This window comes from Sinocyclocheilus anshuiensis, unplaced genomic scaffold (assembly GCF_001515605.1).
Source record: "Sinocyclocheilus anshuiensis isolate Anshui unplaced genomic scaffold, SAMN03320099.WGS_v1.1 scaffold1302, whole genome shotgun sequence".
NCBI lineage: Eukaryota > Metazoa > Chordata > Actinopteri > Cypriniformes > Cyprinidae > Sinocyclocheilus > Sinocyclocheilus anshuiensis.
In genome coordinates, this window is record NW_015557126.1 from 319,309 (window position 1) to 345,412 (window position 26,104).

A 26,104-nucleotide genomic window follows, 5' to 3' on the forward strand; every position below is an offset into this window, starting at 1 on the left:
CGGTATATAAACATTTATTTATATATATATATATATATATATATATATATTTTTTTTTTATGCTTCTTTTCCATTTTGCATCTACTTTTACTTTCAATACTTAAGAACGTTTAAGATTTAAAAAATACTTTTCGTACTTAAAGTATGTGATATTTATTGTACTTAAGACTTTTACTCAAGTAATATTCTAAACGGTGACTTCAACTTCTACCAAAGTAATTTTCTGGTAAGATATCTGTACTTTTACTTGAGTATGGCTTTCAGGTACTTTATACACCACTGCCAACTTGGACGTTATATAAAACCAAAGTACATGCAGTGGTTTTTATATCCATTTAAACCTATTTATCATCGATCATGAAACCTTAATCTGACAGCTCCAGTTTTTATTCTTCTTTATATCCATTCAATAAAATAACGCTGATACAGCATATCTGTCGGGATCTGACAGCATTACTGATCTATAATAGATTTTAGATAGAATTTCTATAGATATCCAGCAGTTAGATGGCAGACTGCCTCACAATGGAGCTCTGTTGACACAGTAAACACATCCCCGGTACATTAGCCTAACAGCTAGCTACACAAGCACAATCTTGATAGTTTTAATAGCCTTCTAGCCGTAGTCTAAATTAATAGTGTACACAAACTGCCCTTGAGATGATCGGAATAAAATATGTATTTGGGAGAGGCAGTAGCATCCCATCCTGTTGCGAGCTAGTTAACGTTAGCATTTGGCGGCTAGAAACAGTGGCTAAAACTAACCTACTGATACAACAAAAATGACGCTAGGAATATACATACTGAATGTTGCAGTCTCCCTGTGTGAAGTTGGTGCAAGTAGTGATGGCACTCCGTTCACTTTATTTTAGTTTCAGGACGGGCGTGTTCGTCCCCCTTTTTACCAATTGTCTTTTCCCCCATCCCACTCGACTCACTCACTTCCTGCTCTTGTTGCTAGGAAACAGGAAATGTGCATCAGTGAAAAACGTCCGTACGTTAGTTTAAAGAGGTGTTTTCCTTAACAAAAGCATTGCTTTCATTACATCATTATATTATTTCTAGCCCCTCCGCCAATTCCTATTGGAATAATTTAATAACATGGACTATTGATTTTAGTCCCCGCTTTTCGCAAAACTAGTGACCAAGAATGTTTTATTTTTGTACTATATAGCCACAAATGCAAACACAGCAATTGCTACTCTTACATTATAAGTAAACAATTAAATATTAGATGCTATCAGAACTTCTAGGAATTTGTTCCGCCCAAAACATATTTTCGAAGCCTCTTTTTTATTCTTATTATTATTTAATGTTATCATTAATATCAATAACAGCTTGTATTATTTAAAATGCTCAGTATTTGTCCACTCTTAAAATAAACCTTTTGCAAATACACAGTTACACATTATTAGACCGTTAACCGCACCATTATTTTCAGCCAATTCACATTTTGTTATATAACTTTATATGCTCAAAACAACTGCACATCCACGCACATTGAAGCGAGCATACATAATCTCCCCTCCCACAGTTCTCTCCGTCTCTCCTCCCCATTCTACCCCACTCACCGTGCACTGGAGTCCGTAGAAACACCGTAGCAAGAACACCAAAACAGCAGAGGTATGAAAGCTTTTTAATTGAAGAAAAATTCAGATAGTTTTGTATACATTCCCCGGGTGGTGAGTGAGGAAGTCATGAAGGCTCACATATCTGCGTTCACTTTATAATTTCGTCGTGGTCCTAAAGCCGCCGTTCTTCTCCTGAGATTGAACGATTTGAAATTCATTGTCAAAGATACACCCGTCTCTCCTGAGAGCACAAAAGGTACGTAACGTAAGCCACATTTTGTAGGCATACTAAAGAGGTAAAAAACGACCACGTATTGTTAAAAAAATACATAAAAATGCAGCGATTATGATGAAGTGACAAGCGTCCCACTGCAAATTGCTTCGTGTGTTCAGCGGTCCTAAAGCCAGCCATTTTGTGTGATATTGAAAAATAAGAGTAGTTGTATGCGTTAAAGATATGTTCATTAGCTCTTTGAATTGCAACTGTTTTGCATTTACATTGATTCGATTTGGTCATGGTCATTATGTTTAATTTCTAATACATATATATAATACATTTATAATTTCTGTTAACATCGAAATGTAATTCAGTTTTGTACACAAGCTGCGCATGCCAACTTCCTTTGCGAACAAGAGCGTCTTTCCTAATTGCCCCTGAGGTCCTAATGCCGGCCATTTTGTGCTGTATAGCATTAGTATTAGTATACATTAGTATACCAAATACTATATGCTAGTTACTACAGTAAATGTTCTTACAATAAATCTGTGTTAACTTAAATTTGCCACCATTGTCATAAAACATAAAATATACTAAATGACAGGGGGAAATGCATTTCTAAAACAAAATTAACAAAAAGTGTAGTGATCATGGTATTTTGACTGAAACTGAAAAAGGTAAATGTATGTACTAACCTGCAACTTCAAATCACTTTTTTCTTTTTTGGTCAGTGGTCAAGTAAAAAAAAATGTTTTTATATATAATAATATTATTATACAATAATTTATTGTTATTATTATTAATGTAATATTTATGTAATATATTTTTCCTAAAGAAAAAGAATGAAAAAAATAAGGAAAAAAAGAGTAACATATAACAGCCAAGAATATAAGTGATAATAAAAACAAGTATATACAAATGAATCTGTTAAATGTAAGTGAAATAAATGAACTAAGTAAAGTAAATGAAGTAAGTAAATTAATTCTAAATTAAATTAAAACATAAGTTCAAGGCATTCATTGTGCATTTTCTTGTTCTCTCCAGCATCATCAGGATGGCTTCACCTCATCCAGGTAGCCCACCAGCCGCAGAGCAGTATACACCACTGCCTTCTGAGACCGAGCCCAACAAAGAACCAGACAACTCATCAGAACAACCTACAAAAAGAAGAGGCAAAGGGAGACCCCCAAAAACTTTGCACACTTTTAAATGCTCAACCTGTCAGGAGGTCTTTACCAGCCCTTCAGCTCTACAGAGCCACAAGCTGTCGGTACATGGTAAAGACAAACAGCAGCAATACACCTGCGGTAAGTGCACAAAGACATTCTCCAGCCGGGCACAGCTTTCCAAGCATCAGCGCTCCCACTCTGCTCAGCGTCCGTTCCAGTGCCCACACTGCCATAAGGCTTACAAGACTCCAACAGAGTTACGCAACCACAGCCGTTCACACACAGGGGAGAAACCGTTTGTTTGTTTTGACTGTGGCAAGGCATTTATGCAGGCCATTTGCCTGCGTATCCACATGACGCAGCACAGTGGCGAAAGGCCTCACTCTTGCCCTCATTGCTCTAAGAGTTATCCCACACTATCCAAACTCAAAGTGCACCAACGATCACACACCGGGGAGAAGCCTTACTTTTGTTCAGAGTGTGGGAAGAGTTTCGCCGACCCTTCGGTGTACCGCAAGCATCGGCGTAATCACCAAGGCCACCGACCGTATTCTTGCGGCCAGTGTGGTAAAACGTACACGGAGCTGAAGGACTTGAAGAATCATGAGCGTTCACACACAGGCGAGAAGCCTTACCTGTGTTCAGACTGTGGCAAAGCCTTCTCCCGGTCATCCTCTTTGGCGTGCCACTTGCGAATCCACTCCAAGAGCAAGCCGTATCAGTGTGAACAGTGTGGCAAAGGTTTTACTCAGCTGTCCTCATACCAGTCCCATCTTCGTACCCACTCGGGTGAAAAACCCTTCTTGTGTCCACAGTGCGGCAAGATGTTCTCCGATCCCTCTAGTTTCCGTCGACATCAACGGGCGCATCAAGGATTCAAGCCGTACCCTTGTGACAAGTGCACTAAGAGGTTTCGGCAGCCGGCAGACCTTGCGGTGCATCAGCGTGTGCACTCAGGTCAGCGGCCCTACAAATGCCAATGCTGCGATAAAGCTTTCGTCGCTTCTTGGGATCTGCGGCGCCACATGCTAGTTCACTCCGGGCTGCGGCCTTTTTCTTGCACGGAATGTGGCAAGTCCTTTACGGAGCGCTCAAGTCTGAACAAACACCGAAGGGTGCATTCAGGGGAGCGTCCTTACAAATGCCAGCTGTGCTTCAAGTCGTTTGTTGTGTCATCCAGTTTGCGCAAACATGAGAGGACACACTTGTCCGAGAGGCCGTTGCAGGTCCAGGTCACTCCTGAAACAGCTCAGATGTTTCCCACCACCCTTCCCCAGTTTTCCTGCTCTCACTGTGATATGATATTCGGTACATGGGAGGAAGTGCAGGCCCATACCAGCCTTCACACTGTCTCTCCCCCGTCTGATTCTATGGTTTCAGCTTTGCCTGTTGGCCCACATGTTTGTGTGACCTGCCAGGCAGAGTTTGCTCAGCTGGCTGATCTGCAGGCACACGAGAAACTGCACCCCAAGCCACGACCTCACGTTTGTGACCAGTGCGGTAAGGGTTTTCTGAATAAAGCCGGGCTTCGTAAACACCAGCGCATCCACTCGACCAATCGGCCACATTGCTGCACTGTTTGCGGAAAGGCTTTTCTTTTCACTGCCTACCTACGCAAGCACTTACGCACCCACCGCGCCACTGAGTCCTCATCCTCCATGCCTCAGACAGACATAGTGCACAGCCAACCCCTGCCGTCACCACCTAATGCTGCGTCACCGTCGGGATCCGAGCCCACCGCTATTTCTCAGACTGTTCCGGTGACTGTGCCGGTGTCGGCATTTCAGACAATGCCAGCCCATATGTATATAGACAAGGAAGAGGGGCTCTGAACTTGTTGCTGACCGTGTCAGCTGTTTTGAACATTTGAGCAATGTTCACATTTTTGTTACTGCTGTTCTATTCACAAAACAGAGAATCTTGCAAAAAGCCTGAAAATCAATAAAATCTCATTTTTAAATAGGATTAAATGCTTCAGTGCATAAATAGTCACAAAATGATGTCTTTAATTTGCCTTGATATTGTACAAAATGTATTTATCTTTAGAAATGTGCCAAGATTGCTGAGAGGATTCTTATTTTTAAGGTATGTCTGAATCAAAGAGTCAGTCAATGGTTCTCCTCAGTGTCATAACCACAGATTTAATCTATGTCATGTTTATACACTTGAAATCAGTGTAATAATTGAATGCTGATTTTAATCACAAGTCCAATGACTCATTTAAATCAATAAAATTTTCTCCTTCTGAAATTTAAACAGCTGTTGTTATATGAGTGTTTTTTTTTAAGGCAACAAGCCAGTGAATGTGGTGGTAAATATGACAGTAATTACGTTTTGGACATCATATAATGGTTTTATGCTGTACAGTTAAACAATATCGTCTCTTGTTCTTCATTATGTGTCCTAAAGCAAAATGGACCTTTTTCACATTTCCGGGTTTTTCAGTCTTGTGAAAAGGGTCCATTGTACTTCATGGATTTTTGACGGTTTGGTGTAGTGTAGTGTAATATGATTTGAAAAAGGTTTCATTTATAATACCATTCACAATTTTGGACACATTGATTAAAAATTATTTTCTATAATATTAAAAATATTTAATCTAGTTTAATCTAGTTTTGTAGACACAAAGATATGACTTTGTTTTTTTTTTAATTGTAATGAATTAATTATTTTTTTAAGGATTAATTAAATAGATGAGTAGGCATAGATAGTGAAAGAAAGAAGCCGGCAGTTTCAATTTCATAGTTTTGATTATTTTGTTTATAATACATGTGGAAAATAGTGAAATTAGTAATTAAATTGGTATTAGTTAAAAAAAATAGGTGTGTCAAAAATTTTAACTAGTGGTAGAGTATGCCATTAAACTAACATGTCATTTAAATTCAGTTTGGAAAATCATCTAAAGGGGTGAGCAGTTAACATTTTACACTTGAAGTGAGTTAAATATAGATATTATTATATAGACAAATACAGGACAAAACTACTTGATCTTGTATTAACCCCAAGTTAAGAAAAAAACTGGATAAATGTGAGAAACCAGTTTTGATGACACATACAGTTACAGGCTATATAGTGAGTGAAGTTCAAAAATTACAACAACTTCAGCGCTGGACAAACACACAAAACCTTCGTTCCCTATAAAAAGGTATGTTGGGCTCATGTTCTTTAAACAAAATAACTACACTGATTTTTGAAATCATGTTGATGTCATATCTCAACAATGTACCAAATATTTTAAGCAGATACCAAATATTTGTTGTATGACTGTACTTGAAAATTCTCCCTTTTTTATGCAGATACATTCTTTATTTTCCATAAAGAAGTTGAAACCACCCTAGAGAGCGATGGCAGCAATAGTTACCGGGCTCATCCCAATCCTCCGCACTGCGGTGGACTCCACTGCCACCTATAAGGGTCGCACCATGTGGTTCGGCTTGCTCTGCATCCGCCTAGTGACCGTCTTTCTGGCTCAGTTTCCATGGAAAAGCCTAAATGAGGATTTCCAGTGTAACAGCACTGACTCCTTCTGCAATAAAGCTTGCTTTAATACACACTTTGACAATGCTATAGTGATGGCGTGGCATTTCCTCTTCATCCTTCTTGTGCTCTCGGTCCTTCTCATGGAGTTGTTTTCCTCCCATTTTCAATCTTCATTCCAGAAGAAGAAGGAGAGAGAAATGGCATCTCAAAGCGAGCAGGGAGCTGTCACCGATCCCACCATGACTATTGGTGGTAGGATGATGATAGACCTCCACAAGAGCAAAAGCAGTGTGGTGGTGTACCTGTTCAGCGTCATGCTGCGGATTGCAGTGGAGGTTTTGTTTGTGTATGTCTTGCTGTGCTGGGTTCTGCCTAAACTGAATGAAGAGTCATACCTTTGTTATGCACAAAATTTTGGTACGTGTTCAGTACAGCAGTGTGTGGTCCGAGGGGCAGCAGAAAAGAGAATGTCTGTCTATGCATTACTGTCTATATCTGCCCTGGTTATTATAACAAGCGGTCTGTTCTGTCTCTACTCAATAGGCCACTATCTCTGTGATGGGTAAGAAAAAGGTTCCCATTGAACACAAGCATATTTATATATATCTGTATATAAATATTTTTTATTTTGCCTTACAGATGAATACTAGGAACTGAATTGACTATTTTTATTCAGTTTGATTGAAATTGTAAGTTTAAATGTAACTTTGCAAACAAAGCAAGAAGAAAAATTAGTCAAGGAAATGTTTTTTGGCACTGTGGTGTTTCTGTGTCTGCATTTTTGCGATGTTTGGTCTGGGTGAGAAGTCATTTTTTGTGTGAATGCTGACTGAGCAGTTTTGTTTTAGAGTTTAATTGTTGTACATTTCAAAACTAAAAAAATACAATGTTTTAGAAAACAAAGAATCATCATTGTTTCTCGTTTTGCTGGCCAGATTTTATTTCTTTATATTATTCTCTACTTATATTTACCTATATATTAAATTAAAGTCAATTAATAACAATGATAGTATGCTGTATGTTTTGAGCATTTTAAGTAGTGTAAGATTATCACAGACCATATTGTAAAATACATTTGGCTGATGGAGCAGATCAGTTGCAGAGGTCTGTGTTGCAGCACTCTTTCTCCACCTGAGGAGGCACCTGAGCATCACACTCATTAGTATTTGCACATCTGCGCACCTCACCGTCTACAAAAAGAAACACACACATTAAATAATTTCACTATGAATCATTGCACTCCATCAATTGATGCACCTGTATCTCAGTTTACACATGCAATAGAACTTAAATAAGGAACTATCCTGTTTTTATCAGTTTTAACATCTGAGGAAAAGAATACGGTCAACTTACAGGCTGGAGGATGCATTTTGATCTTAATGCACTTATCAAAACCACTGCTGCATTCTTTCTCCTCTATCTTATCACAGGTGGGATTGTCTATGTCAATCTTCAGGCAGTTGTTGCACCTCAGTGCCTGTGCAACTAATGAGATCACAATTTTGAAACCTTTGTTATAATTGTAATTAAAAAAAGCTTTTGTTGTGTGCTGAATTCATTATAATGCTCTTACAATATATATATATATATATATATATATATATATATATATTATTTAGAAATTTGAAGAACAATGATTTGGAAAAAGTCAAAATTGTTTCCCACTTACCACAGAGGACACCTAAAAACATGATCAGAACCAATGTGCGGGATTCCATCTTCATGTCTTTATCAAACGGACGGTAATGAAGTATAATGAATGATTAAATATGGAATATATATATATATTTTGTAAAATATATTTATTTATGCATCAAGACTAAAAGTACTGTAAAAATAGTGATAATATCTTTCTTACCTTAGTCTGTAGTGTTGCTCTGGAATTAATGAGGGAAATGAATACAGCATGTATATATATGACACCTGATAACACCTGTCCTGTCCTCCTCCCTGCCCTGCCCTTACAATAACTTGCTATGGGGTATTACATGTCCCATGTACCATTTAGATCCTCAGTTTAAATAAACACATAAATGCAGCCGTTATAACATAAAATCAACATCATAATGTAATTTACTGTTTTATTTCCATTTAGCAACAGCAGTTTTATTACAATTAACCTGTTTTTTTTTTAAGTGTATTTGTATACATACACAATTTACTTAAAATGATATAATTTACTTAAATTCAAACATTTTAAAAGCCAATGTGTAACACTTGTTGTCACCTTACATAAACAACATAGAATTAAGGACAATTTGAATTTTAATATTTTACATGTAAAATACATGTTATGAGAACAGTATCACACACATTGCCTCGAAATTGAGGTCATTTGCTTTGTGTGCACAACAATTGTGAAATATTATACTGTCCCGCCCATATGTTTTTCTCACCCAGGGCTGAACAAATGAGAACATTCTTAGTCACATGCACATATTTTGAGAATCACGAAATAAAGGTTTATATCCTTTAAATATTCGAATGTTCGAATTATTTGTACTTTTTCATAAACAAATACTAGAAAAAAAAACATGACATCTGAATAACAAGGAAAATGAACAAGCGACTGCCTTTTGGAGAAAAAATATCTGTATAAAACAATCAAAGTACTGTACTGAAAAATAATAATATAAAAAACATTAACAAAACATCAAATATATGAATGACAGAAAACAAATACTTGACGTTTTTTTCCCTCACTGATCCTGGTCATCTTAGTGGAGAATTGTGTTGTAATCCACAGAACCCTCTTTATACAGGCACATCGAAAGGATCATACCACATATCTGCAAAGAGGATATTTTTCATAAATTAATCATCCATGGTTCAACCATTCAGTTAACCATTAATGATATAATATCTACCTCTAGCAATGCACTCAATTAACTTTTCTGGTCAAACACTGCAGATTCAAATGTTGGGACCAAGCCAATAGACGAATCTTCACACCACACACTAGGCTACTATTATAACAGCACAAACAACATATACCTTGCCAGTATTCCACAGTGAAATCTCTGTGAGTAAAGATATAATTAAAAGTAACCACCGAGGCCTTTGTACAATCATATTTTGTAACTCCGAGCTCACAAAACAAACAGCCACACAGTTAGAAAAAGGTAAGAAAATGTACAGTTAAATGTATATACTATTAAACAACACTATGAATTGGTTGGTTGCTATATTGTTTCCACACCAGTATCATGCATTAATGTAACTTATTACACAGCGCTCTATATTTGACTCTGATTGGTCAATCGCAGCATTCAACGGCCATAAAATTTAATAATGTTTACCATCGTCCATAGCAACATTTCATTTAGCAGTTTAGTTTATTTACTGTTGTTCAGCACATTTTCCCAGCCAGAATTCAGTCGAAATCAGAATTTTGGTGGGTTTGAAAGTGACTTTTCTGTGAGCTTTACTTAATATATTACTTACTTAATATATCACTTCACTGTTGACAATAGACAAAGGATCTTTTTGGCCCATAATTTGACTGCTCTCTCTTGTTTTTAACAAATGCAATCTTACATCTCAGTTACTGATTGTAATAAAAATGGAGAACCTCAGTTTTAATATAACTGTAATGTCATTGCGTTGTTTATCTTACTACTAGGCCAATTATTTTGTGATTGATAATATACAGGTAAGATTCTAAAATAATTTTGAATCAATATTTTATGTCCACCCATTTATTTTTTAAAAAGGAGCCGTGTAATAAGTGGGATCATTTTCACTCAGTATTTCAAAATAAGCTCCTTAAGGCTGGAATACAGTTGTTGAGGTTGGAGAGTAGTCTGGTAGTGTGTGATTCTCATTTTTTTTAGTGAATGATGTCCAGTTTTTCTCTGCAACCGTACAAAGTTGGCAAGTGTATAATGCCTAGTGTTTCAAAATGTGTTCAGATTTAAAATTGTGTAGTGTATCCAGGCTTTAAGGGTGATACATGACTGACATTATTTCGGTATGCAAAAATGAAGCACTCAGACACACTACACTAGTCACAAACTGAGACCTGGACAGCTGAACATGACTGCCATGTGACTCTCTAGGGCAGCAGCGGTGTGTGCGATTAAGGCAACAGTAAGATACAAGGCATATCCACTGAAGACACTATGAGACAGAACAGCATTTTACTTCATTTATTCTCATTAACTCTAAGCTTGGACAGTAAAGGGTTATAGTTATTTGGATTTTCTAACTCGGGTCTAAAGTGACAGCTTGCTTACCTCCACCACAGAAATGGCCAAAATAACCACCAAAATCATGAGAAGATTTTCGTCCAGCCATTCCTTTATATTCTCACTGCAACCCTTAGAGAGAGAGAGAAAAGAGGCACAACTCGATGCGTTATGTTGAAGCACAATTTACAAAATAATTACTTGGCAGAAACTGAATCCGTACCTGTTTATAAACCCCACAGGTGTGATTTGAAAGGATATCATCTGGGAAACATGTGTTACACTTATTTGGATCTTGGATTTCATATGTCGCATTGACAGTGGCATTGCCTATGTTGTAGCAGGAACAGGGTATAGATTCCTCCCAATCTTCTGTTCCATGCCAACCACAGCATTTGGCCTATGGAGATATAATGGTGGAGGTGATATCTTGTTTCAAACTTCTTAATGTACCTGTCAAAGTTAGCTTTAAAGTTCTAATGAAATCATAGCATATACCAGGGGACACCTCTGGCAGGTAGAAGATAAACATAATCCAACAATTAAAAAAATAAATAATATTGCATGTTCATGAAAACTACATTCGTAGTCAGACACCTTTTCTTAACTTTTTATCTTTCAGCTTTTTAGCTTAAATATATACATTTGAAAAAATTAGTTTTTGCTGCTTTTTCAATTTACATTTCAAATGAGCTAAAGCAATGCAACTGCTTAAGTTCATTGTGTATAGCTTCATTTAAATATGTAAAATCCATTTGTGTTGGCACTACATGAATCATTTTTATGCCATTAACTGAAACTACATGCAAACACTTGCCTTAAAATAAAAAAGTATGTACTTATACACTTATTAATTTGTGGATTTGACTTAATTCTATGTGTGAAATGTACTTGGAAAATGTGTTTGCAAAAACTTGCAAAAGATTTTTCATATTTAGCATTCTTTTTGTTTTTGTTTTTTACTGGTGTGTGCTTTTGTGCTGTGACTCTCACCTCCTGCTGAATGTACTCTAGAGTATTTTCAAAACTCTGGAGACTGGAATCATTCCTTCCAAATGACTTTATTAGTAGAAGAGTATGCTCCTTTAGTGAACCTGCCAACTAATTAAGAGAGTGGGGAAAAAAAATAAGTTGAAGATGTTTTGATCATGATTTTATCTGAAGCTTTATAGGCATATAGCTTTCAAAACAACCAAACTGGGTGGGACTGCTGATCCTCATGCTTGAGTTACCTCAGTCTTCTGGGTGTAGAAAAGAACCCCACCCACTATCTGAGCCGCGAGAAGAACCGTGAGCAGGATAAAATACTGCAGATAAATGAAGCTTGTTTTAACATGCTGTTACAGCTCAGTGGAGCAAATAAATGTACTGTTGTATTACAAACACCTGTACAAAGAACATGCACAATTCCCAAGAGGCTGGTGACAACTAAGCTCTTAACATTTTAGGAGTTCTCCTAACAAACAACTATATTTTTAAGATAAAAGTGTATCTCTATGTAGTCCCATCAAGTTTTGTTTATCTGAAAACTCACAGTTGCCAGCAGGCATTTGACAGTCTTCAGAGAACCCAGACATCCTAAGAAGCCTAATGACATGGTCACAGATCCACTGATGATCAGGAAGTAGGAGAAGAGAGAGATGGAAATGTAGGGAGGGGAGGGCACTGTAAAAGACATGGAGCAAATTCTTTAATAGTTCACAATATATAATATAAAATTAATAGACAAAGAATCAAAATAGCATTGTGATTTCTGCACTCAAAAAAATGTAACACATACTGAAAATTCTGTTCTCTGAAAGTAGTATCCATAGTCCCATAGATAAGAGGAGTGATCCTAAGAGCTGAATAAGACAGTTTTTGTTGAAAAATCAGAGCCCAACAGCAATCCGACATGTACATTGTATAAAATGTAAAAGTTTGGCCTTGCTGAGACCAAAAAGACAACAGTTATATTACTGAAAAAAATATTATCTCATTTTTGCTGTTAAATGTACCAAATTGTATTGTAATGTGTGTATTTTATAGTTTTGGTATATTATAAAATACTTTATTTTATTTAAAGGGGTCATATGATGTTGCTAAAAAGAACATTATTTTGTGTATTTGGTGTAATGAAATGTGTTTATGCAATTTAAGGTTCAAAAAACATTATTTTCCACATACTGTACATTATTGTTTCTCCTCTATGCCCCGCCTTTCTGAAACGCGTCGATTTTTACAAAGCTCATCGGTCTGAAAAGCGAGGTGTGCTGTGATTGGCCAGCTATCCAGTGCATTGTGATTGGCCGAATACCTCAAGCGTGTGACGGAAATGCTACGTCCCTTACCATACTGTAATGCCGTGTCTAGGTGTCCTGACATTTTATCCTACCGGTCAGATTGTCCTACCAGGGTTTACTGCGCATGCGCACATCAATATTGCATCCTAGCAAAAGGCAAACGAAAAGACAGCGTCTTCACGACATGGCGGCGGTGGCAGCAACAATAAGGTCACACCCTCTTATGTAAGTTATGCAAATCTTCCCACATCGTGACGTAGACATGTGGGGGCGTGTTAGGCGTTTTAGGAGGGCGTGGACCAGTCTTAACTTTTATAAAGAATATCTCTTTGGGGTTGAGACTTTAGTCTTTGCAACTTTAGGGATCTTATCTATTCACGAACAGCTTGTAACACTCCAAAGAGAAAGGAAAACTTGAAATCGCATCATATAACCCCTTTAATTTTAGACCAGTTAACTGTGTCTTATGACTCATTTGCAACTTACAAAGAATATCAAGTTGAAGAGAAAGAGGAAGTATTTGGTGAGACTGAGGCAGCACTCAGATGCCATATCTGTGAGCACAAGATAAATAAATATTAAAATCATCTTATAAGAACCAGTGAAAAATTGTAAAAACAAAAAACAAATAAATAAATAATAATAATAAAATAAGTTGTATTATCAGTAGCAGGGTGATAAGCAGAAAATAGGCCATATTGTTCAACTTTTAGTGTTCACAGATCCAAGCTGGTTTCACACAGTTTTTCTTTAAGAACAGCATGTGTGCTACATTTGTTTTTATATTTGTTTATATGGATTTGCTGCCCAGAAAGATGCTACAAAATAACCCCCTCTCTTCTTCTCAAGCACAAAAACAGAACAGGGTACAGGAAGTGTCTTGTATTCTCGTATTTCCTTGCCTATGGTAACGAAACCAAAGCTATCGTTTTACACAAGCATGCCATTAACTATTCAAGCACTAGCAAATGGGACAAAAGTGCTTTGTTTGCTGTTATGAAAATTTGAGAATACATCCTTTGGTGGTTACGTAAATTTAGATTTTTTTTAACCTCCTGTATGATGGTGAAAACAGCCAGTGTTTTTTGTTGTTGTTGTTATTTTCCCCTTTTATAATGTTACTGTAGCCAGAAACATTTTTGATAACATTTATGCAATAAAATCTCTATAACTGTTTTCTCAGGAAATAATGTTTTTAATAAACAATGTTTCTATATAATCAACATCTAACTGGCATTTCTCAAAACATTTTAATAATGTTCCACAAAAGAAATAAAGATGTAAACCTACCTTAAATAAACTGGGCAGAGTCAGTAATGTTACACGGAGGGTAAATGAAACGTGGTGGCCTCACATGCGATCATGTAAAACTAAATTTTGCATAAATAAAATTCTTAATTCTGATTCGTTGTATTGCTTGAGAGTTCCTGTCTGTGAGTAAAGCATCTTTGACTCTAGTTCAGCAGAAAGCAGGCGTACAGAACACCCACCATAAATAAAATATCAGCCCTAGTCACAGACTCTTACACCTTTTAGATCCATATACTCCCCTCTTCCTCCTCTGAATTAGCAGCATTTATTTTGAAATACAAGGTATGTAAATTATTATGTATCATGATATGACATTTTGTGATGTTTTCATGTTTTTCACAGGCTGTAAGATTTAGAACAATTAAAAGATTTGACATTTATAAAAAAAAAGCACTAAATAGATTAATCTGTTTTCATCTATTTCTTCTATCAGCTATTTCCATATGCATATGATTTCAGCTTCTGCTCAAGACTTCAAGATATTGATTTCTGAGAGGGGACAAAATAAATTACGTCAGATATAAGAGCTGAGCTGATTTTAGCAGAAGATGAGTGCATAAAAATGAAACACAGGGGCAGAGATCAGGGTTGATTTATCTTTATAAATTATATATTATTATGCCTCCCACAGGAGGCTGAAATTTCAGCTTCCATTCCCTGTTTCAACACGCTTCCTGGTCGGCCTGTTCCCCCTCCCATGCCCCAAATGCAGCTTTAGCACAATTAGTTGTAGATAATCAGGTGGAATGTTTTAGGGCTTCCCTGTTAATGGATAGAAAGGAGCAGTAGGTGCTGTAATTATATCTAGGGCAAAGTGCTGTTATTAAATGGAGAAAAGCATCATGGAATGAAATGGATTTTGGTATTGGCTCATGTGATCAGAGACACAATCTAATAGATAGATAGATAGATAGATAGATAGACAGACAGACAGACAGACAGACAGATAGATAGATAGATAGACAGAAGGACAGACAGGTGGAGGGGTGGAGGGATGGAGGGATAGATAGATAGGTAGATGCCCGTCCAACAGACGGACAGATGGATGGATGGACAGACAGACATACAGATAGATAGACAGATGGATGGACAAACTGGCAGAGGGACAGAAGGATGGATAGACAGACATACGTCCAACAGAGGGATGGCTGGATGGACGGACGGACGGACAGACAGATAGATAGATAGATAGATAGATAGATAGATAGACGTATGGATGGACAGATAGAGAGACAGACAGATGATAGATAGATAGATAGATAGATAGATAGATAGATAGATAGATAGACAGACAGGTGGAGGGACAGATTGATAGATGGATGGATGGACGTACAGCTGGACAGACAAATATATCTATGTTTGTTTGTTTAGATATTTGGCGCTATTCCTCCTCCTGTCCTGTATGGCGTAACCTTGCTTACTGTCTGATTAATTCTGTCTCATCATTCTCCATCCTTCCTCTCTCCCGTCTCTGTAAACAGCACCAGTAATTATGAGAAATGAACAAATGAACGTCGTACTAATAGAGTTTCATTATGTTAATATGCTTAATATGCTTGGGTGTATAAAAGACAGACTCTCCCTTATTCAGACACACACCTGCAGCAGACCTGTTATACCTGTTATTCAGACTGTCTCTTTTTTCTGGAATTCATTTTTTTTTTTTTAATAAATATTTATAAACAGCAACTGTTATCTTATAAGGTAAGTATTGTCTGTGTTGTGTTTAATGCTTTAATTAACTACTTTAATATTTTTAGAATTGTGTCTGTGAAGTTACAGTAAAACATCAAAGATACAATTGATTAAATTAAATGATGACGATACAAATATGCATACACTTTAAAAGATAAAGGTTCCAAAAGATCGTTTTTGCAGCAGTGCCATGGAAGAACCATTTTGTGCTGCCCAAAGATCAGTTGTTTTCTTAGCTTGAAGGACATTTTACTAATCTGAGGAAACTTTTTTTCACTAAAGAATCTTTTGTGAAAAGGAAATATTTTAGGTATTAGTTTAAGGTTCTTCATGGAACCATAGATACCAAAAAATAACCTTTATTTTTTAGGAGTGTACATGTCTTTATCATATTTAATGAATATTATTACAATTTATTGATATAATGTTGTTTTGAAATCCAAGGAGGAAAAAGCCAACAAAATGCTATTTCAGATCAAACGACTTTTAACAGATGTTGAAAAAAAATCCTTTAAATCCTATAAATACAACAGCAATTATAAAAATTAATGAATAAGGATTGTTTTTAAATAAATATTGTTTCTGCTACAATGCATATGGATGTATGGTACATGTAGTCTAGTGTCTTTTTCACAGATGCAGACGAGTTGTGCTTTACTCTGTATCTCACTCTGTGTCTTAACTGCACATCTGTCAAGGATCCATGGCATGACCCTCACGGTACATCTTCTATTACCTCTTCTGAAGCTCAACAAGATGTTTGTTTTTCATCATCTCTTTTATGGGTCTCTCTGTTAATCCCACAGAATCCAGAGAAAAAGGGATGGACTCTGAACAGTGCTGGGTACCTACTGGGACCTTGTAAGTTCATTGCATTCTAACAATTACACAAACTTGAAAATATTGTGCAAAGGTATATTTTAAGTATATTTATTATTGGTTTTATTGCAATAATTTTGTGGTTCTCCTGCAGATGCTCACAGAAGTCTTAATGTAAGACACAGAGCTGTGGGCAAAAGAGACATGTGGAATGAGAGTTCAAGCTTACCAGCATCTTTATACAGTCAGTTATTAAAGCATTTATAATGACTTATTATTAATATTATTATTATTATTATTATTACAACATTACATTTAATTGATATTAAGGAATAATCTGAAATGTTAGTACATTAATATTATGTGATCTGGTCCCCTTCTCAAATATTATTCTTTCTTGGTTATTCAGTTTGTTAGTATTTTTCCTAGTATTTCAAAAAATATTTTTTCTAAAGTAGTCTATTTTCTTATTCCACAGATAATTCCTATCTTCTCTCACTGCTGGGTCATCTTGCATATCTGCAATTAAAAGGTGAATTACATAGGCCTAATAGTTTGATTGATTTGTTTCCTTTTATTTCTAGTAACTGAAAAATGTATGTGAAAGTACTATTTTTCTCTTTCAGAAATGGGAATGACTGAAGATTTCAGTGGCTCTTTAATGAATGGCCATATGAAGCAATAACAAAATATCTCTGTTTTACAGTTTTTCAACAGTTGCCCTCTAATACTGTTTTGCACTTGATCCGTTTTATCATTATTTAATATGTATTAACCAGTAATTCAAATTGGTAAAATGTGTAGATAATATTCCACGAATCATGCTGATTTGACTCATCTCACCACTTTACCATTGAACCATTGTTGGTGCATAATGTTCTGCTTCAGAGTTCAAATAAAGCACTTAAAAAAAAAAACTTTTACGTTTATTCCATATAAAAAGGAAATTGAGGTAATCAGGGTGCCGATTTGTTGAGTCAGAGGTGAACACTTGGTGATTTCACCATTGCCATTTACAAATACACATTTTTAAATAAATAGCAAAATAATAACCCGTTGATTCCAAAAGGAATTTTGCATGACTAACACAGTAACAGAATAATTTTAAAAATGTGACCAAAAATGAACCGTTCAAAGGCTGAGTGGTGGGAGTGTATATGGCAATGAAGTGAATCTACAGTGTAGTGTAGCAAAATTTAAATTATTTTCAGACCTGATTTCGTGAATACTAATGCGTACAGAGCGCAGAAGGTGTTTTGGATATTGTTCCATTGGATGCCAAATGCAGAATATCATGTAATGAGGAGCAAAGATTTAGACAAACTGGCAGAGGGACAGAAGGATGGATAGACAGACATACGTCCAACAGAGGGATGGATGGATGGACAGACAGACAGACAGACAGACAGACAGATAGATAGATAGATAGATAGATAGATAGATAGATAGAAGGACAGACAGGTGGAGGGACAGATTGATAGATGGATGGATGGACGTACAGCTGGACAGACAAATATATCTATGTTTGTTTGTTTAGATATTTGGCGCTATTCATCCTCCTGTCCTGTATGGCGTAACCTTGCTTACTGTCTGATTAATTCTGTCTCATCATTCTCCATCCTTCCTCTCTCCCGTCTCTGTAAACAGCACCAGTAATTATGAGAAATGAACAAATGAACGTCGTACTAATAGAGTTTCATTATGTTAATATGCTCTATGCCGCTGGGTGTATAAAAGACAGACTCTCCCTTATTCAGACACACACCTGCAGCAGACCTGTTATTTGAAGGTTACAGACTGTCTCTTTTTTCTGGAATTCATTTTTTTTTTTTTAATAAATATTTATAAACAGCAACTGTTATCTTATAAGGTAAGTATTGTCTGTGTTGTGTTTAATGCTTTAATTAACTACTTTAATATTTTTAGAATTGTGTCTGTGAAGTTACAGTAAAACATCAAAGATACAATTGATTAAATTAAATGATGACGATACAAATATGCATACACTTTAAAAGATAAAGGTTCCAAAAGATCGTTTTTGCAGCAGTGCCATGGAAGAACCATTTTGTGCTGCCCAAAGATCAGTTGTTTTCTTAGCTTGAAGGACATTTTACTAATCTGAGGAAACTTTTTTTCACTAAAGAATCTTTTGTGAAAAGGAAATATTTTAGGTATTAGTTTAAGGTTCTTCATGGAACCATAGATACCAAAAAATAACCTTTATTTTTTAGGAGTGTACATGTCTTTATCATATTTAATGAATATTATTACAATTTATTGATATAATGTTGTTTTGAAATCCAAGGAGGAAAAAGCCAACAAAATGCTATTTCAGATCAAACGACTTTTAACAGATGTTGAAAAAAAATCCTTTAAATCCTATAAATACAACAGCAATTATAAAAATTAATGAATAAGGATTGTTTTTAAATAAATATTGTTTCTGCTACAATGCATATGGATGTATGGTACATGTAGTCTAGTGTCTTTTTCACAGATGCAGACGAGTTGTGCTTTACTCTGTATCTCACTCTGTGTCTTAACTGCACATCTGTCAAGGATCCATGGCATGACCCTCACGGTACATCTTCTATTACCTCTTCTGAAGCTCAACAAGATGTTTGTTTTTCATCATCTCTTTTATGGGTCTCTCTGTTAATCCCACAGAATCCAGAGAAAAAGGGATGGACTCTGAACAGTGCTGGGTACCTACTGGGACCTTGTAAGTTCATTGCATTCTAACAATTACACAAACTTGAAAATATTGTGCAAAGGTATATTTTAAGTATATTTATTATTGGTTTTATTGCAATAATTTTGTGGTTCTCCTGCAGATGCTCACAGAAGTCTTAATGTAAGACACAGAGCTGTGGGCAAAAGAGACATGTGGAATGAGAGTTCAAGCTTACCAGCATCTTTATACAGTCAGTTATTAAAGCATTTATAATGACTTATTATTAATATTATTATTATTATTATTATTACAACATTACATTTAATTGATATTAAGGAATAATCTGAAATGTTAGTACATTAATATTATGTGATCTGGTCCCCTTCTCAAATATTATTCTTTCTTGGTTATTCAGTTTGTTAGTATTTTTCCTAGTATTTCAAAAAATATTTTTTCTAAAGTAGTCTATTTTCTTATTCCAGATAATTCCTATCTTCTCTCACTGCTGGGTCATCTTGCATATCTGCAATTAAAAGGTGAATTACATAGGCCTAATAGTTTGATTGATTTGTTTCCTTTTATTTCTAGTAACTGAAAAATGTATGTGAAAGTACTATTTTTCTCTTTCAGAAATGGGAATGACTGAAGATTTCAGTGGCTCTTTAATGAATGGCCATATGAAGCAATAACAAAATATCTCTGTTTTACAGTTTTTCAACAGTTGCCCTCTAATACTGTTTTGCACTTGATCCGTTTTATCATTATTTAATATGTATTAACCAGTAATTCAAATTGGTAAAATGTGTAGATAATATTCCACGAATCATGCTGATTTGACTCATCTCACCACTTTACCATTGAACCATTGTTGGTGCATAATGTTCTGCTTCAGAGTTCAAATAAAGCACTTAAAAAAAAAAACTTTTACGTTTATTCCATATAAAAAGGAAATTGAGGTAATCAGGGTGCCGATTTGTTGAGTCAGAGGTGAACACTTGGTGATTTCACCATTGCCATTTACAAATACACATTTTTAAATAAATAGCAAAATAATAACCCGTTGATTCCAAAAGGAATTTTGCATGACTAACACAGTAACAGAATAATTTTAAAAATGTGACCAAAAATGAACCGTTCAAAGGCTGAGTGGTGGGAGTGTATATGGCAATGAAGTGAATCTACAGTGTAGTGTAGCAAAATTTAAATTATTTTCAGACCTGATTTCGTGAATACTAATGCGTACAGAGCGCAGAAGGTGTTTTGGATATTGTTCCATTGGATGCCAAATGCAGAATATCATGTAATGAGGAGCAAAGATTTAACATATGGTGCCATCTAGTGGCAGATGAAAAAAGCGACATCCGTGTAAAAGGATGCTGTGTTATATATGACTTCTGTTTATTTAGATTTCACAAAAGACGTGGACAGAAGCAAAAATGTTTGTAATAAATGTAAATGAACATAAATATAATAAATAATTTCAGGTCTAAATCTTTTCAAAATCTAAAAGTCTTTACTAGAAAACAAAAGCACAGCTGTTGAGAGAGGTTGGGGAAAGCATGAACTGACATATGCCGAGGCCCTGGAATCTTCTGACTTTTGCTCTTTCGACAACCAGACAAAGATGGTTGAGAGAGAGCCTTTATGCTTTATGCCACTTATTGATCATGCTCCACTGTTTGAGATTATTCATTGTCTAACAAGACAATAGCCTAAATTAAAACCAAATAGTTCAAGTCTTGAAGTGATCAAGTTACACAATTAATCTAAATGAGAAATGAAAAAAATCAATACATCAATATGTACAATACATATGTTTTGCACCACAATACTCTGAAGTAATTGACTCATAAGGAATCCATTATTTTGCTGAAGGAAGTGCCTCTGTCTCTGCACTTACTCCCAATTTCTCTCAACATGGGGACAGCCTGACAGGAGAGGTGTCAGCGAATAAATGAGAAAAACAAAGTAACTGGTGTTACTTATTTGAAAAAGTAATTTAGATATTTTCCTGAAAATTTAAAAGTAATGCATTACTTTAGTTACTTGAAAAAAGTAATCTGATTATGTAACTCGCATTACTTGTAATTACTTGTAACTGGTCACAAAGTTGTCTTTAGTTTTATTTAAAATTGTAGTGTGGTATAAAGTAATTTTTACTAATATAATCTCTCAAATAATATGAGGTCATAAATCTGCATGCATAATACTTAAAAGAATAAATACTGTTAAAAATAGATGTAGATGCAGATGCATATCACACCAAAGTGTTTCACAGATTGTAATGTATATTATTATGATTAAATTAGCTTCAGCCATTTCTGAAGTTGTTCTAACTTGGTTGTCTACAGAGAGACATCAGAAGAAACCTGGGGGCAGAATGACCCTTACCAAAAAGTAGTATACTTCAAGTTTATTTTAGTAAGTATACTTAAGTAAAGTTCAAGTATATTTTTAAGTACAGATGGGAAGAGGCGATTTAGGACTTGGGGGGCAGATGGGGTCCCTGGAAGGATGGCTGCCCAGATCCACATGCTAACAACATCTGAGCTCTTAACATTTTTTCAAGAACTATTTCAAACATTGCATCTGTGCTAAATATACCCCCATCCCATTAATCCAAAGCTAAAGCGTTTATCCTCAGTTTGAAACTGCTCATCATGAATGGAGTTTTCTAAAAGAGCATCTTATATCACACCTTCTGGTCAGAGAAATTATCGTTTTTGTGATTGGTTTGCTTCCTTTTATTAAATCAACAGGAATTCACAAGATAATAAGATTTCAATCAATCGTCTTCCTGGAAGATGGGCTGGCATTTTTCATCTTCATGGTAGAAAGTCCAACCAACTGTGGATTGTATGTGTAATGATCCTGTAGTGGAAAAGGTTGACTGACAATCACTGTGTTTACAGAAATACTTGCACTCAGCTCCCTCACAGCTCCAATATGGCTTTTGCTCAGTAAACGACACTTGGATTTATAAAGGTTACATTAGACTTGTGCAGTAGCAGGTAAAATTAAACTACAATTTTATGTCACAACTGCAAAGCTATAAAATTAGCAGACCACTTGTCACATAAATGCCACCACAAAAAAAGGTGAAAACATAAAAGCAAATAAGTGAGTAATAAATCACTCTGGGTCAATTCCAGACATCACAATAATCCATTAACCAGAGCATCACACGGTAATGCCACAATTTAAAAGTGCTGGTATTAATTAGATTGTGCTTATATGATGGGCAGCCTGTCATCTACAATGGTGAGCCAGAGTTAGAACACTGATAAGAGGGTCCAAAGTAAATGAGAATGTTTAACTGCTCAGCGGGACTAGGGTCATTTTAATGCCACCGCTACCAAGAATCTGCAGCTGTGCAAAAAAATCAGACGGGTTTCTTGACGTGCCCCATTATGTGTTAAAAGGTCTAGAGATCCGTATGACTCAGTTGGGCACATCAATAAGCGACTAGGCACGGACTGAAATTAGTATTACTGGAAGTCAATAAAGTCGATGACTGAGGCAGACACACACACACAAACATAATCTATCCTCAAAGAGAAGGACCCATCCTCAAAGCAACCTTGCTCTAGGCTACTTAGATGAACCTTACTCAAGTTAATTAAAAATTTGCTCACAAACAATTGACCCTTTCTTTACAGTAAAGTAGTAATTAGTCTAAACAAATGAACACTTTTATTTTCCTGTCATGCCTGTGGTTCTGTGAAATTTCATTTTAAGACCGGCAAGTAAATACATTTTGCATACTATACTGTTGAGCAATCCACATAGGATGCATAAATTACTTACATGTGCATTGTGCAAGTGCCGTGGTAATGTATTGTTTCTAAGCATCTGAATAGGAACGACAGTAAGGAATGTTACAGATAAGACACTTGTGTATTGGATATTATCTCAGTTTCTTGCATTTTCCTACTTTTCTTAATTATTTCTTAATTTAATCTTCACAGCTAATCATGGGGTTTAATCTTGTAGCAGATGAATCACTCCTAGTATTTTCCCTCTTGTCAGTTTGAGGCAGGGAAAGGAGGCATTTCAGACATTATCTATGGGAGAAGATAATTCTGATATGCTTTCATCAAATAATCTCTCATGTCAAAATATTTAGCAGATTAAAAATATTCAGTTTCTTTCTTAATAAAAACAGATTTGGAGAAATTTACATCACTTGCTCACCAATGGATCCTCTGCAGTGAATGGGTGCCGTCAGAATGAGAGTCCAATCAGCTGATAAAAACATCACAATAATCCATAAGTAATCCACACAATCAATTATCAGTCAATCAATTAATGTCTTGTGAGGTGAATGTTTGTAAGAAAAAAATCCATATTAAGATATTTCAAACCTTTGCTTCTGAGTCCTCAATCAGTAATATTGCAGTGAAAAATATATCTCCAGTGAAAAGGTCTCGTCTGAATCAGGAGAGAAATACACACAGATCAATTTACACAAGTACCATTTACAAGAGAAAACAGCTAAAGCCATTCTAAAAAATGTTGGTGGATTTTGATGTGAGTAGACAACATGGGGTAGACTTTTTCACTGGAGGAAGCATTATTATGGAGAATGTTTTGGCCAGAAACTATGGTTTAAAGTTAAAACGCCTCCATGGATTTGTTTCTTACATGCAGCTTTTGACTTCACACATCGAGTCGTGTTGATTACTTGTGGATTATTGTAATGTTTTTATCATCCAACTGAACTCTCATTCTGACGGCACCCATTCACTGCAGAGAATCCATTGGTGAGCAAGTATTGTTATGCTAAATTTCTCCAAATCTATTCTGATGAAGAAACAAACTCATCTACATCTTAGATGGCCTGATGGTGAGTAAACTCTTTAATTTAATATATTTTTTATACATATATATATACATTATAGGCCTATATAGTATATAAAGGATGAACATATACCGTTTTGTAGATAGAGGAGCCTACCGTCCGACGCCCCGCTTGATTTGATTTTGAGTGCATATGTCTATATGTTGCATACCTCATTTTTGCATTTTTGGTTGTAATGACACAAATGGTCATGTGATATAAATATGGAGGTGTCCATGAGGGGGCAACCTGCTCCATATAAAATAAAAGCTTTTTTCCCCCTTTTTATCTTTTTCTAGAAGAGTGATATGTCTGGAGACTTCATTTAATGTGAGTGTGTATTATTTTAATGACAGTTTTTCAAAATAACTCTATGTGTAAAACTTTTTCATGAGCAAAAAACTACTGCTTGCACCTTTAAGAGAGCAAAGCGCGTGACTCCCCTCTGAAATTTCTCGGTAAACTTGGAAATGGACTTTTCTCATTACCTCGAGGGATTGAGATGGCCATGCTGACGGACTGTGTATATAAAGGAGAACAGCATGAACATACTTATGCTCAACTGTGGACGCAGAGCGAGCGGACCTGTGACGTTTAATTGCAACCTTTACGCAAAGGCGCTCTTCTGGATTTCTGCCTCCTCAAGTAGATTGCTTTACCAGAAAATATTGGAATATTTCGAAAATTATTAAATAATAAGAACACGTATACAACACACATTAATTTTACACTTATTTATGTGTGTGTTTTAATTAATATAATTATTTTTAAACAGACATTATTTTTACAGTACGCAAATTCTGTGTCTGTTAGTATAAAAACACCTGTCTTGAACTTTCAAGAAGCTCCCTAGTGATGATTTTATGATTTTTTTTCCTGGTCTTTTTTATCCCAATGCCCGCCCTAATCGCTGTCATGGAATCGTTTGGGTCTTTTGTCACCGAGTCTACCGACATCACCACACCGGACGATCCGTTCTCGGGTCCCCTCAAGTCTGTTGCGCCCTGGAATTACACTTTCCTCGCCTGTCTGATGTTCATAGTGACTTCACTGTCTTTAACAGAGAACTTCACCGTTATGCTTGTGACGTTTAGATTAAAACATGTAAGGAAACCGTTGAATTACATTATTGTTAATTTATCTGTTGCTGATTTTCTAGTTTCACTGACAGGAGGCACTATAAGTTTTCTAACTAATGCACGAGGCTACTTCTTCCTGGGCGTCTGGGCGTGTGTGCTGGAGGGATTCGCTGTCACTTTTTTCGGTGAGTTATTATATAACTATACCAAAAAGTGTAACATTTATTACTTTAAACTAAGTAGTTACTAGTTATGTTACAGTTTATTATATTTATTTGTTAGTACTTATTCCTCTGCTACTAGCCATTCCCAGTGACAATTCCATTGTTAGTGGTAACAAATTGCACATTTTTGCCATTTAGTTCTATTTTAGTATGTATTCCACTTGTTGCTGGTGCCTTTTCTAGTTTTATTCTTTAAATAATAGTATTATTTCTTAGTTACTACCTACCAGGATTTATCCCAGTATATTTATTAGTAACGTTCAATATGAAGAATCAGTAGAGGAAAATTAGTAGACTATGTTAAAAACAGTGACTAACACTATAGATATGATTCCCTATTGAATTTCTTTCTTTCTTTATTTTGGAAGATTATATATTTCTATTGGCATGTTGTTGTTGTTTTTTTTACAACAAATATCATGGTTAAGTTCAAGTTCAAGTTCAAGTCTGCTTTATTGTCAATTCTTCCACATGTACAGCACATACACACAGAGAATTGAAATTGCGTTACTCTCAGACCCTTGGTGCATACAGATAACACTAACAGTAGAACATA

General features: G+C 35.7%; 7 protein-coding genes and 1 pseudogene across 8 annotated transcripts in view; 5 read left to right on the top strand and 3 right to left on the bottom strand.

Annotated features, from left to right (window-relative positions):
- LOC107677879 (zinc finger protein 646-like) overlaps window positions 1-1,074 on the bottom strand; it is a 9,101-nt gene extending 8,027 nt beyond the window's left edge. For both annotated transcript variants that reach the window (XR_001632894.1, XM_016472942.1), the window contains exon 1: window positions 805-1,074. The gene's annotated coding sequence lies outside the window, so the exon portion shown is untranslated. The remainder of the gene's footprint in view (window positions 1-804) is intronic.
- A 263-nt stretch (window positions 1,075-1,337) lies between these two features.
- On the top strand, window positions 1,338-5,186 carry LOC107677880 (zinc finger protein 668 pseudogene; annotated as a pseudogene).
- Window positions 5,187-5,371: 185 nt separating this feature from the next.
- On the top strand, window positions 5,372-7,197 carry LOC107677869 (gap junction beta-3 protein-like). Its single transcript, XM_016472931.1, has one exon. It carries the CDS (start codon window positions 6,302-6,304, stop codon window positions 7,001-7,003), a length of 702 nt encoding a protein of 233 aa, XP_016328417.1. The 5' UTR covers window positions 5,372-6,301; the 3' UTR covers window positions 7,004-7,197.
- A 77-nt stretch (window positions 7,198-7,274) lies between these two features.
- Window positions 7,275-8,310, bottom strand: LOC107677870 (CD59 glycoprotein-like). Its single transcript, XM_016472932.1, has 4 exons — window positions 8,296-8,310; window positions 8,107-8,163; window positions 7,791-7,922; window positions 7,275-7,627 (listed from the first exon to the last, which is right to left on the bottom strand). Exons 2-4 carry the CDS (start codon window positions 8,159-8,161, stop codon window positions 7,530-7,532), a joined length of 285 nt encoding a protein of 94 aa, XP_016328418.1. The 5' UTR covers window positions 8,162-8,163; window positions 8,296-8,310; the 3' UTR covers window positions 7,275-7,529.
- An 824-nt stretch (window positions 8,311-9,134) lies between these two features.
- Window positions 9,135-14,263, bottom strand: LOC107677872 (leukocyte antigen CD37-like). The gene is made up of 9 exons (XM_016472934.1): window positions 14,197-14,263; window positions 13,393-13,460; window positions 12,405-12,468; window positions 12,159-12,289; window positions 11,857-11,931; window positions 11,618-11,725; window positions 10,848-11,024; window positions 10,673-10,756; window positions 9,135-9,226 (listed from the first exon to the last, which is right to left on the bottom strand). Exons 2-9 carry the CDS (start codon window positions 13,456-13,458, stop codon window positions 9,155-9,157), a joined length of 777 nt encoding a protein of 258 aa, XP_016328420.1. The 5' UTR covers window positions 13,459-13,460; window positions 14,197-14,263; the 3' UTR covers window positions 9,135-9,154.
- A 2,285-nt stretch (window positions 14,264-16,548) lies between these two features.
- LOC107677873 (galanin peptides-like) lies at window positions 16,549-17,416 on the top strand. Its single transcript, XM_016472935.1, has 5 exons — window positions 16,549-16,632; window positions 16,719-16,773; window positions 16,886-16,975; window positions 17,210-17,263; window positions 17,358-17,416. Exons 1-5 carry the CDS (start codon window positions 16,549-16,551, stop codon window positions 17,414-17,416), a joined length of 342 nt encoding a protein of 113 aa, XP_016328421.1.
- Window positions 17,417-19,228: 1,812 nt separating this feature from the next.
- Window positions 19,229-20,094, top strand: LOC107677874 (galanin peptides-like). Its single transcript, XM_016472936.1, has 5 exons — window positions 19,229-19,312; window positions 19,399-19,453; window positions 19,566-19,655; window positions 19,888-19,941; window positions 20,036-20,094. The coding sequence occupies exons 1-5, from the start codon at window positions 19,229-19,231 to the stop codon at window positions 20,092-20,094; spliced, it is 342 nt and encodes a 113-aa protein (XP_016328422.1).
- A 4,656-nt stretch (window positions 20,095-24,750) lies between these two features.
- Window positions 24,751-26,104, top strand: part of LOC107677889 (vertebrate ancient opsin-like) — a 7,623-nt gene continuing 6,269 nt past the window's right edge. Inside the window, exon 1 of the mRNA XM_016472956.1 lies at window positions 24,751-25,509. Coding sequence (XP_016328442.1) covers window positions 25,140-25,509 — 370 coding nt within the window. The 5' untranslated portion in view covers window positions 24,751-25,139. The remainder of the gene's footprint in view (window positions 25,510-26,104) is intronic.